The 18,142-nt window shown below is 42.9% G+C and overlaps 1 protein-coding gene across 1 annotated transcript in view; it reads left to right on the top strand.

The window, feature by feature from the left end:
* The window catches only part of LOC110170326 (voltage-dependent T-type calcium channel subunit alpha-1I-like), a 475,861-nt gene that overhangs the window by 81,953 nt on the left and 375,766 nt on the right, over positions 1-18,142 (top strand). Inside the window, exons 4-5 of the mRNA XM_055158519.1 lie at positions 2,079-2,227; positions 6,221-6,742. Of these exons, the coding sequence (XP_055014494.1) occupies positions 2,079-2,227; positions 6,221-6,742 (671 nt within the window). The remainder of the gene's footprint in view (positions 1-2,078; positions 2,228-6,220; positions 6,743-18,142) is intronic.

Raw genomic sequence — 18,142 nt, 5'->3', positions numbered from 1 at the left:
CAGGACTAAACCAGACTAAACCAGAACTAAACCAGGACTAAACCAAGGACTAAACCAGGACTAAACCAGAACTAAACCAGAACTAAACCAGGACTTAAACCACCAGGACTAAACCAGGACTAAACCAGACTAAACCAGGACTAAACCAGAACTAAACCAGACTAAACCAGAACTACCAGGACAAAAAACTAACCAGGACTAAACCAGGAAACTAAACCAGAACTAAACCAGGAACTAAACCAGGACTAAACCAGACTAAACCAGGGACTAAACCAGGAACTAAACCAGGACTAAAACCAGGAACTAAACCAGGACTAAACCAGAACTAAACCAGGACTAAAACACTAAACCAGGAACTAAACCAGGACTAAACCAGAACTAAACCCACAGACTAAACCAGACTAAACACCAGACTAAACAGACTAAACCAGACTAAACCAGAACTAAACCAGGACTAAACCAGGTCTAAACAGGAATAAAACAGGAAAACCAGGAACTAAACCAGGACTAAACCGAACTACCAGAACCAGACTAAACCAGGACTAAACCAGACTAAAACCAGAACTAAACCAGAACTAAACCAGGACCTAACCAAGTAACCAAGACCAAAACTAAAACCAGACTAAACCAGAACTAAACCTATGTGTCCCTCTAAACTCAGACAAAACTACAAACCCATGGACTAGATTTGTTACTCAGATCTACCACCAGAACTAAACCAGAAACTAAACCAGGACTAAACCAGAACTACCAGAACGTAAACCTATGAGACCTATGACCCAACGAAACTTTAAAGCCAGACTCTAAGCCATATTACTCCTCAACAGGACACAAAAACACAAGGCACACTCAAGCTCTCGCACACTCGTAACATGTTCATAGGATCTAACCAGAACTAAACAGGACTAAACCAGAACGTGTAATACAGTAAAACCAGAATAGAGCTCCCATGAGAGCTTTAATACCAGAAAAATTCTACAGCACCAAGGACTATACAACCTACAAGATACCATATTAGACCTCAAGGTTCAAAGAACACATGACCTAAAAATCTTCACACACGATCTCCTACTGAAAACCCATGGAAAACGTTAAAAGACAGGTTAATTACAATCCCTTTCATACAACCAAAATCTGGAAACCTAGTACGACCAAACAAGATCTATAAGACCTCTAGTACGTTAAGACCAGGACTAAAGTATAGGTCTATACTCCAGAACGTACACCCTTATAACTAAAGCAGATACATGATATACCAGAACTGACATATATAAACACAGGTACTAATACCAACGTCATTAAAACGCAGGTGCTAACACGCATTTAGTTTAAAGTCACTATGAGACTTAACTCTGCCTCCAGTGAATTGTTGAAATAGCGCGAGGACTGAACCTGGACAAAGAAACCTATAGTCTAGAGCCCCTCAGGACCTGATAAAACTAAGTGTCTAGCAAGGAGCCAACAGATTCTATAGAACCCGAGAAATGCTTATAAATCGCAGACCCTAAAACCAGATCTAACACGCAGATCTAGAACAACCAACAAACACTAAATCATAAGAAACCCTAAATTCTACAGACTAAACCAGAACTAAACCAGGACTAAACCAGGACTAAAACAGGTCTAAAACAGGTGTAAACCAGATGTAAACCAGGACTAAACCAGGACTAAACCAGGACTAATCTTGGACTAGAACTTGGCCTCTAGTTTGTCCCTGAGCTCGTGGATCAGAGTGTCTCAAATCTCGATCGGGCGTCGGCTGTTCTCCGTCTCGTGGAGCGTGGAGTCCTGCGTCGGTCTTTTCGCCGCGGTCACCCGACGGTCTACGCGGGCTTCACCCCCGACCCAACCCGACACTCGGAACCGCAACATGGCGTTTCACCGCGCCGTTATCGCCGCATTTAGCGAATTTGTTAGCGAAAACCCAATTCTGAAAAAAAAAAATCAAGAAAAACAACACCGCATACTCAACGTTTGTACGAGACAACCAAGAGAGTAGCTTTTTTTTCGTTTTAGTTGTTGTTAAGATAAGATATAGATATTCATTTGTACGTGAACTGTCTAAAATTTATCTTCAGAAACAACTTCTAGCTGCTGACCACTTGCAAGTTGTGTCCGAGCAATTGTTTAAAGTTGCTCAGTGTATTCCATCAAAAGTGGGCTGGCTTATAACAAACATCACATGTATCCTGAAGAATTCCTCTGAGCCAGGCCTAGAGATCCCAGGGTGAATGAGCCGTTACTTCCATATGATTGAAATACGAAGCTCGAGCTCGAACACTATCCTATTCCAATAGTGAGCAAAGAATAAATATACTAGAGTTACTTCTGATCTCAAACCTAATATTCAGCTCTGTAGAAGTGTAAGCCAGACCACTCTTACTTCCACTCGCACAGTGTGATCCTATTGGAGAGGACACAGAGGAAAACTGAATCGAAATAACTAGAACTCGGAGCCTAATTAAACTGGTGGGTCATAATATTTAGTTGAATGTGTTGCGTCTGCCTGTTAAAATAATCTTCAGTTGTCTTAATTTATTATTATTTAATGCGCATCAGCTGTTATAGAGCCGTCTGCCTACGTAAGACAAACTGAAACAACGTATCCAAACATCGCCAAATCCATTAAAACCAGATAACTTCTAAAAACCGTAGGAACTATCAGAGATAATCTCAGAAGTACTAATACGCCGGACTAAACCTATGATCAGGTACAACCAGAACTAAACCAGAACTTAAACCAGGACTAAACCAAACTAAACCGCCCTCGCGGAACTAAACCCAACGCAAGAACTAAACCAGGACTAAACCAGGACTAAACCAGGACTAAACCAGGACTAAAACCAGGACTAAACCAGAAACTAAACCAGGACTAAAACCAGAAACTAAACCAGAAACCTAAACCAGGACTAAACCAGAACTAAACCAGACTTAAACCAGAACAAAAACCCGACTAAAATCATGAACTCTTAAGACCAGAGCATAAACCCAGACTCTAAACCGCAGGAGCTCTTAGACCCAGATAACCTAAACCTCAGGACTCAATACACTATGACATCAAACCAGAAGTTACACCCAAAAACATAAACGATTCGATATACCAAACATATATTCATACCGTAAAAAAGACAGATCGTCTGCGCACTTCTCCTAATAAACACGAAGACGAGTGTTAAAAAAAGCAGAGGCACATTAACTGGGACCAAAACACTAGAACTAACCAGACACAGCCAAGTATATCGTAAAAGCGCCTACGTAGCATAAACCTAGCACACTAAGACGTCCATAGACAGGAGACAAAGGCCTCAGACTAGAAACCAGGATGCGTAGAACGCAGCGTGTCTAAAACCAAACTTAAACATCACATCGTGACGCCTAAACCCACTAGCAATAAAGTGATCCAGAGATGCTAGACTACCACGGTAGAACTAAACAACGTGAGAGCCGCAGGAACCAGACTTAAGACTCAGCAGTTAGCCGTGAAACCGAGAAGAACTAACCCCCCGTAGAACATAAACACCAGGGCATCCTTAAACCAGAGCACACATCATATACCTATGCCTAATACCATGAGTACTTCAAACTCAAGACACGTTAAAATAACCGGGCGACTTGAAAATCCCAACTAAAGCCAGAGGACTAAACTCAGGACTTAAACCGATGGTAGCCTATATACTAAGTACAACAACACGAGAATCTATAAACAACAGGACTTAAATCCACGTAAGCTAAACCCTCAGGTGAGTGACTAAACACTCAGGAGCTAAACACCAGCGTATAGAAACATGAATCCAAGGCCAAACACTCGAGATCCAACAGTACGTAAAACTGAAGTGATGTGAGAGACATCATTCTAGTGATCCAGGTAACTTAATACAACTTTAGAGACGTAAACTATTGTTGATTTAAAACCAAAATAGGAAACATAATACTCGACTACTAACCAGGACTAAACCAGGGACTAAACCAAACTAGGCCGGCAGGACTTAACACTGCTTTCAGCGTTACTAACACGTTACAAAACTAAGAACCAGGACAGAGCCGAGTACTCATTCATAGGAAAACAACCAGAACACTAAACCACTCGAACAAGCTTGTAGTTTCCATAAACAACACAGGACTATAACCCTAGGCACTCTTGAAATACCCAGCATCTAAAATAATCTATATTATAATTTAGCGTCCTCCACTCCACTAGTAAATTTAGTCTTCTCCTCGGATCTGCAGCAAGTCTTGCTAGAGTTTATAGAGACCAACTCGTAGTCATGACGAAGTCCACAAACAACGCCGACGGAGATCCGCTACGTCATCTACTCTATCTTAAACATAGCATACCAACATGGAGCTGCTACACACAGGTAGCTAAGCAACAAGCACAACAGCGTGCATCCATCAATGAAAGAGGACTTCTTGAGGCAACAACACTACATGATCGCACTAGCTACACAACGACCTGGACAGGCTTCAGACCGGACGCTACTACTGACACCAACCACATAAGAACTGCTAAACACAGCGCTCGATAATCGAAGGCATGTAGCCGTCCTCTCATCTGCACACCGCTACAAGGTCATGCTACCACAATTGAGAGCTGGGTATCCCAATTCCACTGAGCCCTGGCTTGCTCCTCTGTTTGAGTCTTCTATGTCAAATGCTTCCAAAAGCATCCACATCAAAGACCGAGTTATCACAGATCCAATCTATAGCGATTAGAGACTCAACAGATCTAGACACGCTATTTAATACTTATGAGGTACCGCATTCCCATATGAGTAGTGTCTCTGCACATCTGTCTCCACTCTTTGTTGTGTCGTTAAATTAGTTTCTGAGTACCAAGTCAGTTACTATATGTTTTGCTACTGCCTCTTGTATTACGGCTGATCTTTAGCCTCTAAAGTTTGTGGAATGTATATGTATGTGATGGACCTTTTTTTTGTGTTCGCGAGACATATTTTTTAGTTATTAATAATAATGAGAGGTCACCTCAGCGAGCAAGATCACGTTGCACCATGAGAGTCACACACTTGTATTGATGCCGCCTGTACGTAACCTTTTTCTCCTTAATCCCGTCGGTTAGTGGAGTCGGTCTTTAACACGTCTCTCTTGATTATAGCTGTATGCCCTAAGAAAACCTGTGCATGAGTAAATCTCAGAAACATCAAAGTCATCCTGGTCACACATGTAGACACGAGTGGACACACATGTGGATATATCATGTTTTAATCTACAGCACCATTGCGGTAAATAAGTGTACCATCTCACGCGCTTTCATTTTACTTTAAGTGACATACCCAATTAAATTTGATAGAGTTTGCGCTTGTTGCAACAGCGTTATACTAGCTTACTACAGAACCTGCTCACCCGACATGTCATCGTTTTTGGATGTAATCATTTTTTTATATATCACAAAGTCGCCTCCATCAGTCAACTAACATATATTAATACTATCGATTATATGTGTTTTCTCTTACGCCCCACAACTTACTGTTGTATAAAGTCCTACAGAACTATCATCTCTTCGTGGGAGCCATACTGAAGCAGAAGAGTTGACGAACAACTGCGTAAGGCTCCCTGAGCTCAACATACATGGTTCTATGACCCCTTCCACCATCAAACACACACACACATACGCACGCACACATCATCTACTCTAGACCATTCTTCTAGGCATCTCATATTCGAATAATACGTCTATCCCTGCACGAGCGCACTACAGCGACACATGCAACCCACAACATCCTCAGCACTCTATTCAAACACAGACACAAACAATCCACACTCAACAATCATACCCCCACATCAATCAACGCGATCTAAGATATAAGCGCTAACGACATGGCCTTTATTTAGTGCCCCACAACAGTCGAGACGACACACTTACAATCTCTCACGACATCGAGCATAATCGACTACAATTCCAGCATAACGCCACACGACGAGCAAAACAGCAGACAACTGCAAATAAACAACAAGCAACTACATCGACACACAACCAAACTACTATCTACTCAAACAAACATTCACCACATCAATTTAAATAACGTCAGACTATAACGACACACACAACAGCTATGCCATAGATATAGTGAACGCACAATGACACATGTTTTCGTGTGAACCCACAATCATCATTCAGCTATACTCTACACGTCTAGCACAAGCCAGCAAGGACACAGGCGACAACACATCTGTGTCAAACACCACTGCTTACTCACCACAGACCCAACATCAGCGCACACGCGAACAGCATACCACGTATGATCACAAAGCTCCGACTACACAAGACGACCACGGAGCAGACAGAGCAGAAGACAGCAGAACGAGACATAGATAGCGAGCCACAAGCAGACAACACCACAGGACGACCAGCAGCACACAGCACGAACTGGAGCAGACGCAGCAGACGGAAGCGCACACGCAAGCACGACACGACGACGCACACCGGACAAGCAGACTCAAGAGACGACAGCGAATCAGACTACAGTCGAAGCAGACGCACAGCGAGCAGAGCGCTAACGGAGCAGACAGAGCAGACCAGGAGCAGGCAGAGCAGAAACAGGCACACGGCAAGCGAACACACACAGCGACAGCGGACGCAACGGAGAGACAGAGCAGACAGACAAACAGCGGCACAACAAGACAAGCACAAGCCACAAGAGCTACAGTGCACACAAATCGGACAGCCAAACCGCAGACGCACAGCACACACGCCGCAACCCGAGAAGCACACCGACACCACAACGCATGCAATCACACAGACAACAGCGAGACAGCAGACATGAACCAGCACGAGCAACGGAGCACAACACCAGCACAGGCAAACAGACAAGCACAGCAACATACGCCAGAACGGAACGGACGCCAACACGAGCACGCAACAACGAGGCACTAACGCCATGACAACAGAAGGCAGACGCAAGCAGAACGGACGAGCGACGACACAGCGACCGCGACAGCAGCGACCGAGCAACAGCGAACCAGAGCCAACAGACGACCACGACCAGCGACACAACACTCCAGCGCAAGCCAGCGAATCAATGAAGCGCGACGCACACACACGACGAGCAAGCGAGCCAGACAGAAAACGCAGACAGCGGCAGCAACGCAACACCGGAAGCAACAACACACGCCAGATCAGAGCAGACAGAGCAGACAGACAGTAATACAATGATAACACTGTTGCATCTGCGCGATCGAGAGCAATGGAGCAGAGCAGAAGCTTATATGCGTGACGCCATACGTGTCTCCGCAGACATAAGCAGAGACACAAGGAGACAGGACATCTAGAGTAGGACGTCGCAAGAACTAAAAAGATCGAGATCTCGAGCAAGACTAGTTTAGAGTCGAGAGCAGAGCAAAGACATAGACGCATCCCAAGTAGCACTGGATCGTCGTCGATATGCGAACGGATAGTATGCAGAAGCTGATGCGAAGAAAGACCACGAGCGTACGCCTTCGAGAAGAGAGTTGCTCCATGAAGTCAGGTGGAGTGCACCAGCCCTATAGAGATTGTGAGCCTCAGCCAGGACCCTCACGTGATCGCGGACAGCCTCCAATTAACGTCAAAATCCAAGTGAAGATGATCTGAGTACCTTATTGAGGCCAAGGGAACAATCCTAGAAACCAGACTCTAGTGATCAAACAAGCAAACCATGAACAAGTTAAGTTGGCTGGATACATGAAAACCAGGAATGTCTATGAGAGCCGCAGGAATCCAAGACCCGTGCTGATCAGAAACCGTGCAGTAACAAGATACGCGTGATACCAGTATCCCAGAACAGTACGCACAGACCTATGCTTTTTCAAGACTTTCGTTGATCGTCAGTGTCTCGACATTCGTTCTTCCTCTCTGAAGCTATGAGAGAGTTTATTATCTCTGCATCATAGCGAGTAAGATCACTATCTATGTATCTCCACTTATTTAGAGTCTTTGTCGTCTCAATCGATCGCAACACAGACTCACGTGTCGTTTATGTGTGGACAACACGACAAGAAGACAAAACTTATCTACACTAATTTTTAGTACCGGAGATCTTCAAGACGCCAAGAATCTACCCAGAAGTGCGGTCTCTAAGGAGAACATCTGTTACCCAGCAGAACTCACGTAGGTGTTGTGTTGTCGTTGTGAGAGCGAACTAGAATGTCGTGATAGTGCAGCGTAGGTCTTGTTGTGAAAACAACGACATCGACGATGCCGCGTGTCGTGTGTCGTTGTAATGCATGCCATGATCCTCTGTGAGCTTGCGGTGCGAGCTATGCAAGATGCCTTGTGCAGTGTCCCTGTGCATGTTCGTGGATAATTGCCTCGAGGCAACTAGACCTCCATCGAGTGTAGCACAAATTACGAATGTTCGTAAATTGACAGTTTTGACAGCCTTGAGTCGGTGATGGCTTGGCTTGCCGTGTCGCGCCTTAGAAAACTGCTATGTTCCGAGCGCCTGTCTCATCAGCGAAGTTTGCTGTTTGAGTGATATTTTGCGTCTGATTATTTGTTTATGCATTTGTCACAGAAGCTGAGTGAAATTAAACACATGATGCTCGGTGTAGTTTAGTCATAAGACTGAGCTTAAGTAAGTGATATTTCTCGATGTCGTCGTGCTTTCGCTCATTGTTGTCTTGATGTGCGTGTGTGCGTGGTATTGGTGTGTCTTATGCTTTGGACTAAAGGACACGACTCAGTGGAAGATGAGTGTTCTCTCTGTGACTTGTGTTTAACTTTTACAAAATAAAACAAAGTTGTATTTCTGGGATAGAATCTAAAATCGACTAAATGACCTTAAAGTTTAAAACACGGTGATGAGATTTGCATTATTAAATATTATCATTGTTACAGCGCCACATACAGGTGTGGCAGCTGTATTACATCCTTTTCACTCAGTGCTCTGTTGTCGTCTGGACGTGAATATTTATTGATCCGACACGTGTGTGGATGCAAATTTTTTTCAACCCGCAAAGAAGAAAATCCAGGAGCGTTTTCAGAACATAAACAGACACAGTTTTAGTTTAGGTTTGTGTTTGACGGGGACAACGTCATGAAGGTTTGCGTCTGCTCCTAAATATAACGCACTTATGATTTTAGATTTAATATATTGTACAAACTCAATCCAAACTTTAAATTTGAATTTTTCCAGAATTCTCAATCCTTTCAACACGAAATAAAAACTGTATTGATCTTGATCCTTCGCTCTTTTTACCTGAAGTCCACATGTTTACGTTTTTAATAAGACGGAAGAAGATCGAATCAAAAATCAAGATTCATTCGTTCATTCATTCATTTGTCTGAGTCAGGTACAACAAAATTCAAAAACAATAACAAAAATAGTGATACGTACATGAACATATTTGGGACCTGAGACTCAAAAGGAGGAGGATGAAGTTTAAAAAAATTATAGAGTCCAACCCCAATAGTTTTATATAATCATGTGGTTCACACTTTTTTTTTTTAATCATAAACAGTAATGAGAATGAAAAATGTAAGGATTTTTTTTTTTGTTTTCGTTTATGGTCCTACAAAATAAACGGTAGTGGGAATGAAAAATTTAAGGATTTTTTTTGTTTTCGTTTATGTTCGTACAAACTAATAATAGTAATGAAGAAGGCACAAAAGTTTATCGTTTATGATCGTACTAAAAAATAAGGAGTAATGAGAATGAAAATTTATGGATTTTTGTTTTAGTTTATGATCCTACAAAATAAAGGGTAATGGGAATAAAAGATTTAAGGATTTTTTTTTTTTTCGTTTATGTTCGTACAAACTAATAACAGTAATGAAGAAGGCGCAAAAGTTCATCGTTTATGATCGTACCAAAATAAACAATTGTTTATGATCATACCGACTGATCAGTATGGGGGAAAAAAAAATCATGATTTCTTTTTCTTTGCTCCAGTGTTTGTACTTTTACTCGAGTAACAAAATGGATTCCTTTTTCCGCCGCTGCATGGACGAGTAAAACCTCTCAGACGTGTTTTTGATGAGGAAACAACATTAGAACACGGAGGAAAGCTCTAGAAAGTCCATTTAACCCAACACCTCCTCTTTAAACACCTCCTCTCTAAAACAGGAAGTACAAATCGTCTTTTTTTATTTTATTTATTTACCAAACCGCTGTAATTGTTCCATAATGAAGCCGGTTTGTGCCGCTCGGAGCTCGCGTCTGTGGATTTTGCTCGTAGTTTTCTTGTAATTGTCAAACGCATTTGCATTTTTACGCTGCGCCCTGCTCCCTTGGCTCCTCGTCTCCTTCCCTCGCCTCCTCTTTTCCTTTTCCTGTGCCTCTTTGCTCCGGGGCGTAGCACATTTTTACGCTGCTCCCTCGTTCCGCGGCTTCTTCTCTCCTTTCCCTGTGTCCTCGTTTGCTTCCTTCTCGTGTCTCCTTGCTGCCTCTGGGGCGTAGCGGGTTTTTACACTTCTCCCTGGTTCCTTGGCTTCTTGTCTTCTTTCCTTGTGTCCTCATTCGCTTCCTTCTCATGTCTCCTTGCTGCTTCTGGGGTGTAGTGCACTTTTACACTTTGCCCTAGCTCCTTGGTTCATTGTCTCATTTCCTTACCTCCTTTTTTTTTTACTTCCTTCTTACTGCCTCTGGGACATAGCACATTTTTACACTGCTCTCTGGTTCCTTGTCTCCTTATTTACATTTTTCCATCTTCCTTCTTGCTGCATCTGGGGTCTAGCACATTCCTCCTTGGTGCCTTGGTTTCTTATTTCTTTGGCTCCTAGTCTCCTTTTCTTGCGTCCTCGTTTGCTTCCTTCTCATGTCTCCTTGCTGCCTCTGGGGCGTAGCACATTTTTACACTTAGTTCTGGCTCTTTGGTTCATTGTCTCGCTTCCTTACCTCCTTTTTTGCTTCCTTCTTGCTGCCTGTGAAACGAAGCACATTTTTACACTGCTCCGTGGTTCCTTGTCTCCTTACACTTTGCCCTGACTCCTTGTTTCATTGTCTCCTTTCTTTGCTTCCTTTTTTGCTTCTTTTTTGCTGCCTCTAGGATCTAGTACATTCCTTCTTGGTGCCTTGGTTTCTTGTCTCCTTGGTACATATTTTCCTTCCTCCTATATTTCCTTGCAACCTGTTTCAGTTCCTTCCCATTCCTTCTTGCTGCCTCTGGGACGTAGCGCATTCCTACTTTGTGCCTTGTCTCCTTGGTTTCTTGGTTCCTAGTCTCGACCTCTTTCGGTTCCTTCCCATTCCTTCTTTCTGACTCTGGGGCGTAGGCACATTTTTACACTGATCCCTGGCTCATTGTCTCCTTTCCTTGCATCCTCGCTTGCTTCCTTCTCTATCTCCTTGCTGCCTCTGGTGTCGACCACATTTTACACTTTGCCCTCTCTCTTTGGTGCATTGTCTCCTTTCCTTGCCTCCTTTTCTGCTTCCTTCTTGCTCCTTCTGGGGTGTAGCACATTCCTTCTTGGTGCCTTGTCTCCTCGGTTCCTAGTCTCCTTTCTTTAAAACCTCTTATGGTTCCTTCTCATTCCTTCTTGCTGCCTCTGGGGCGTATCACATTTTGACACTGCTCCCTGGTTCCTTGTCTTCTTTCCTTGCATCCTCACTTGCTTCCTTCTCCATCTCCTTGCTGCCTCTGGGGCATAGCGCAGTTTTACACTTTGCCCTGGCTCCTTGACTTCTTGTCACCTTTCCTTACCTCCTTTTTATGCTTCCTTCTTGCTGCCTCTGGGGCGTAGCACAGTTTTACACTGCTCCCTGGCTCCTTGTCTTCTTTCCTCGCGTCCTCGTTTGCTTTCTTCTCATGTCCCCTTGCTGTTTCTGGGGTGTAGCACATTTTTACACTTTCCCCTGGCTCCTTGTTTATTTGTCTCCTTTCCTTGCCTCCTTTTTGTAGCACATTCCTCCCTGGTGCCTTGGGTTCTTGTCTCCTTGGTTCCTAGTCTCCTTTCTTTGCAACCTCTTTCGTTTCCTTCCCATTCCTTCTTGCGTCTCTGGAGTGCAGCACATTTTTACTCTCTGCCCTGGTCCCTCGTCTCCTTGTTTCGTTTCCTTGCTTCCTTTTTTGCTTCCTTCTTGCTGCAGGGATGAGAGGGGCGTCCTGGGGAGAGAGAAGAGATGAAAAAGAGAGAGGAAAAAAAGCCCCACTTTATTTCAGAAACTCAAATATCTTCACCGTTACTACAAAACAAACTGAATCCTGTTTACTCTTTATTCAATTTGAAGGAGCTGTACCTGATTTTTACCGTCTTAAAACCGTGAAAAACACTTCTAAATTAGTTTTAAACCATTTTGCAGTGCTCCAAAGTCCTTCATCTCTTACCTTCTGCATTCAGAGCGTCATAATTACTCACCACGATGAGTTTCTAAACACTTTTCACAACTTTAACTTCACTCCATTTGTAAACAGGACTAAAAAGTAAAAGTATTTTCGTGATAGTGTGAGACCTGCTGAAAAGGCTGAGGGTTTATTTGAACACGTAATTCGAGCAAATGCAAATATACAAAGAAAAACTGCAAAGAAGAAAACATCGATTTGTTTCTGTTGAACTAAATCTAACACGAACCTGCTTTAAAATCAATACACCTCATTAGAGCTCCAAATCTGAGTTCAATCATTTTACTTTTGATTCTGTCAGTATGTTTTCCTCAGATCGGCCGTCTGCTCGTCTCTGTGGAGATGTTATAGCTTTGTTCCACAGTATGGCAATAAACAAATTCATTCACTCATTTTATTTGTCTGCGCAAAGTACAAGAAAAATCAACAACAACAAAAACAAGGATATAGTCTGGTTCCTTATTCTCATTTTTTGACCTTAGTGGGAATTTTTGGGGGATTTACTAACCTAAAAATGTCATTTTTGGAATATCTCAGCCTCTGAATAAGTTGAAATGTTGATTTTAACTGCTAAACCCACATTTTCAGGGTCAGGGAATCAAATGGTGCTAGTTACAAACCTGTAAGACCTACACACATTAACCCTTAGATGCATAAGTGGGACAAAAATGACCCGGTTTGGTTGTTTTCTTGCAATTTTCTTGTAATATTCACATATTAGAATATAGAATATTATTATTCTCCATGTTCCTCCAAAAACATGTTTTTTGTTTTTTTTTGTTTTAACTTCTTGGGTTCTTTTTTAAGACAATGCAGTAAAGTGTGTTTACCTTGTTGACATGTTTCGGCTGCTGCTGCTGCATCTTCAGAACTGTCAGCGGTGTTGGTGGTGACGTGTCGTATATCAGCTGTTGTTACTTCCTGTAGGCGTGGTCAGACCTGATGGACCTGCAGGTCGCTCAGACTGACCACGCCTCCCGTCGCCCGGTGTCTCTGGAGGAGGGTGTCCCAGGTGTGTGAAAGGAGGAACGCTCCGTCATCACGGTTAATGCTGTCCGTGCCTCGTTTCCTGATTTCAGTGTCCTCCTTGATCCAGCGTTTGAACTTGTTGTTTTCCGATCCAATGACCCGAGCCCCGTCCCGATCCAGAATGTGGTTGTTCCTTTTACAGTGTCTGATGTGGAGGATTTTAGGTTTTCCTGTTCTGCTTTGTCTTTTTGTTCTGGTGAGTCTCCCTGACGTTTCCTTTTCGCATTCCTTTTGGTGTTCCTTTTTTCGGATGTGAAATGCCCGGCCTGTTTTCCCTTATGTATGATTTATTGCATGATTTGCATTGGATTTCGTATGTGGCATTGCATTTTTGTTCTTGTGGGATTTTGTCCTTGGGGTGTACGAGTTGTTGGCGGAGTTTTGTGTCTGGTTTTACTCCAGTGCTTATGTTGTGTTTTTTCATGGCTCTGGATGGGTTCGGTTATGCCTCTGTTTTTTGTTTTGTTTTTTGTTTTTTGCTGAAATACATCGACAATATGGGTTAAACAAATTATAAACATCACATGCAGCTGGTCAGAAAACTCAAAGAGTTTAAAAGTAGCTCACATCAAATTTGTATGTTGGATGTAAACACACACATTTAGACACAATATGATTACGCAACTTTTTTATGAGACATTTTCTATACATCATCATTATCATCATCACTTTCATACAACCACAGACTGTATATACGAGTGGACAGATCTAACGCTGGAGCCGCCGTGTGCCAAACAGGAAGTTCTCCAGGAGGCTCTTCCGGCTCCTTCTGACTCTGGCTCCAGTGGACTTACATTAGGATGTTGTGGCTCGTCTCTCTGTACCTGCTGCAGTGAGCCTTGACATTTTGGTCTTAGTTGTAATGATAACAACGGCACAAAAGTTTATCGTTTATGATCGTGCAAAATAAACCGCAATGGATTTTCATTGTTTCTGGTGGTAGAAACTAATATTAATGACAAAGAAGGTTCAGAATGTTTCATTTATGATTGTATCAAGAATAAAAGTGATGTTAAAGAAAAGCCTGTGTTTAGTTTATAGTCGTGGTTTGGACAATGAGGAATTTTCGTCTTCTTCTTCTTCTTCGACAGGACCGCACCTGCCCGTTAACCTGAGATTATATCAAACTTTTGCGCTGCCTACGCCACGGACTGAACCAAGACTAAACCAAGACTAAACCAGGACTAACCCAGGACTGATTCCAGGACTGAAGAGGAGGACTAATCCAGGACTAAACTAGGACTAAAACAGGACTAACCCCTCCCCCCCCCCCCACCCTAGTGTAGGGAGGGTGTGTCTGTCGCTGGATTGTCGACGTGTTCGCAGTGACTCAGTTGTTCAGTCGTGTCTAGAAGCGGCACGTCGCGCTCGTTGCTTTTTCGTTCCGTTCCTCTGTTCCGTTCCTCGTCGGCGTGGAGTGATGAGTGTGTCTGTGGGTGTTTTTCGCCGTGCAGTCGCTGTCTGCTCCGTGTGTGTTTGCGGCTTTGTAGTTTACTGAAGTCGTACTGGGACACCCGAGTGGATTCGTGTATGGGGCGCTCTGGATTGCAGCGCGCGGTCGTTTTTTGATGGAGTTAGAGGCTTAAGAGAGCGATCTATAGCCCGGAAAATATGGTACTTCTTTATATTCAGACACAGACAGAACACAGCAGACTTATTTGACCTCAAGAGCCGCTTTTACAATATTTCTGCACCGGGGCCAGGCTTATTTTGTTCAATACTTGTAGAAAAATCAGGTACAGTTCCTTTAAGCTCTGTAATGATCTGTGTTTGCTGTCGGCTAAATTGTAGTTTTCCCGTGTCTGAGTCTCACCTCTTGTTATTGGACTTTAAACCCTCTCGACGGCGCGTTTCTGTTTCTGTGTCTGTGTTTGTGTCGCGCCCCGGGACATTCTCTGCTTTATATTCAGACGCTCGGAGTGCACACTTCTCTAATAACGCCGCTGCCTCCTTCCCCCGAGTGACAGTGACGCTAATCCGCCCGAGTCTGTGCACGGTTCGCCCGGAGCGGAGTGGACGCCCTAACGAGCCCGCCGAAAGAGCACGGGAGAACGCGGAGAGTCGCCGACGGCACGAGAATTAGGATAATGTTTGAAAACGCTGAACCGATGTTGACTCGAAGGAAATGGCGTAAACTGGAGGTTGAAATGTAACTGCGGCTGTGAGGAACCTCCTTCTGGTCTTAAAATGTTGGCGTTAACTCGCTCTGCTTTTCTTTTTCGTGTATTTTTTAGTTCACTTTTTTTGTCCCTGAATCAAAATATGAACATCAAAGTGTGTATGAACAGATTTATGATTCTGAAAAATGTGTGTTCCCCGTCCCATCAGATTTATACAAAAAAAAAAAATGTCCCAGGTGTCGTTATTTTTGATTAATCTAAACCAGGACGAAACTCTAATTCAATTCAAAACTCAGAAAAGTTTATTGTCAATTTTTCATACGACCTGACTTGCATCACTCACAATACATGCATCCCAAATTCCGGACTTCCGATCATTGCGCAAGTCACACTGGGAAGGATCCACCAAAAAAAAAAGTGAGCATCAAAACTCCATGTTTGTTTTCCCAGTGGGACGTGTCTATTGACAAAGTGGATCTTTTCAAGTCTTTTGAACCATATCACTTTTGTTTCTGGTTCTGATATTGTCATATTTTAGTTTTGGGATTCGGACGTCATTAATTGTTGTGGTTGTTGGATCCAAACAGCGGAAAACTGTGAACTTCATAAATGCAAAAGTGAATCAGATGTGTGTGACTCAAACCTCCGTTTAAACTGTTTCTCTTCCCAACGGAATTGAAAAATAGTGAAAGGTGAAGGTGACGGGCATTCGATGAAATTTTCTTAATCGATCATCGGAAGAATTAACGTTCGATTATCGATTAATCATTAACGTTTTTATATTAAAATGATCATCATTATTATTACTATCTGCACTAATCTGCATAAATAAATTCAACTTTACGACATATAAACATAACGACTCTAGATCCACATCAGCTGTTTGACATTATAATGTGTTTAATTCAGTTTTGTTCAAATCTCACAGAAACAAAACTTAAAACCACATCACTAATTTACATAAACTAAGTGAAGATAAAACTCCAGCTCTTGTGTCGCTGATGTGGTTCAACTTGTGTTGGATTAAAAGACATGACTCAGGTGAATACAGGTCAGTGTGACCAGATTTGTGTTTGTCAAAACCAGGACAGCGTACGGGGGGAGGGGGGCGGGGCTCGTCATCCACATTGAGCGACTCTCACCTGGAAAAACTTTTTCCCACTGGACACAGAAACATATGTGCTGCTTTATCCACTGTGCACATGGACTCACACTTGTCCCAACGCAACGGAAAGTGTGGAATTTCTTCTACAAATCCTGGTTAAATCCACATTTGTGCTTCGGTTCGTTACAGACTGACCCACTGTTTGTGTCTCGCTCCTTCTGATGCAGAGACACATGTACACACCTGTTTGGTCACGACACACAAACATACATTCAGTTTGTCGATTAAAATTAACGTAATCGATGAAATTCTTAGTGATCAATTATCGATTAACACGGATTTAACTGCGAAAAAGCTGAACTTTTGAGCCGTACATGGACTGAACCAGGACTAAACCAGGACTAAAACAGGATCTAACAGGACTGAATCCTGCTGTGTGGACGTGTTTCTTTGTTTTCTATCAATAATATTTTTTATTTGGTTCTGTAAAGTCTGGACGTTTTATTTTCTTTTACCAAACAAAACTTCTTATGTGAAGATTTCCTCGTCTTTGTTTCTCTACAGAAAATCAAGTAATCCAAAGTATTCAGATTACATTACTCACTTTAAGTAATTTAATGGATTCCTTTACAAACTACATTTTGGTGTATGTAATCTGTAATCTGTAGGGGATTACATTTTAAAAGTAACTTTCCCAACACTGTCGGCAACCTCACTTCTTCATCGCTGAGTCAGAACATAAACTCTAACCAGTCTGAGCAGCTCGTCAAAACAATGAGATTTACTGGTTTTTATAAAGAAACACAATTCATATTATGCAGAAATGAGTTAAAGGTTGTATAGAGGATTTTTTTAAGGGAAGAGAAATACAGCGACAGTCCTTGTGCGCGTTCAGAATCACTGTTGAAGTTTCCTGTCTAGAAGTAATTCAGCGACCGACGCGTCAGTTTTTAGACCCTTCGTCTGCTTCGGTCGCGCCATCGCTGGACGAGATCTCCAAGAATCACCTCAGTTTGTCTTCGCTCCTTTTCCTCTTCTCTTCTTCTTTCAGCGACCTCAAAAACGGACTTTCTTTTGCGGTGAACCGGTCGTGGATTCTCGTCCGCCGTCGCGACAAACTTTGTGCGAAAAGCGAGGAAGCGACAGTTCGAAAAAGCCTCTAAGAACCGCTGCGTAAACCACGTAATCCCCGCGCTCCGACGAGTCAGTTATACTAGGGAGTTTGATTGACAACCCAACAGCCAATAGAAAATGAGGGAGCCTCGTTTTCTATTGGCTGATGTTTATCTGGCCTCAACACGTCCACAGTTGATAGATTTTCGTTCTTTTTTTTTTTTGGTCATCATAATTACAAAGCTGCTGCGTCTCTGTAATGGTATTTTAATCTTTCACTGACAGTTTGAAACAAAAAAAAATCCTCCATACAAACTTTAAGCGTTTTGGCCTCCACAATATTTTCTGTTTCTCGCGTCGCCCCATGGACAAAATAACGTCCCACCGCTGCCCTGCACTGTGGACTCCCTCACTCTCCCTCACTCTCTGTCCGTGCTCTTGTTTATCCGGTGTGTGTGTGTGTGTGTGTGTGTGTGTGTGTGTGTGTGTTTTGTGCGCC

Source organism: Boleophthalmus pectinirostris, unplaced genomic scaffold (assembly GCF_026225935.1).
Source record: "Boleophthalmus pectinirostris isolate CB_2022bp ecotype Guang Dong unplaced genomic scaffold, ASM2622593v1 HiC_scaffold_22, whole genome shotgun sequence".
NCBI lineage: Eukaryota > Metazoa > Chordata > Actinopteri > Gobiiformes > Gobiidae > Boleophthalmus > Boleophthalmus pectinirostris.
The sequence above is the reverse complement of the archived record's forward strand: the minus strand, read 5'-3'. Positions and strand labels throughout refer to the sequence as shown.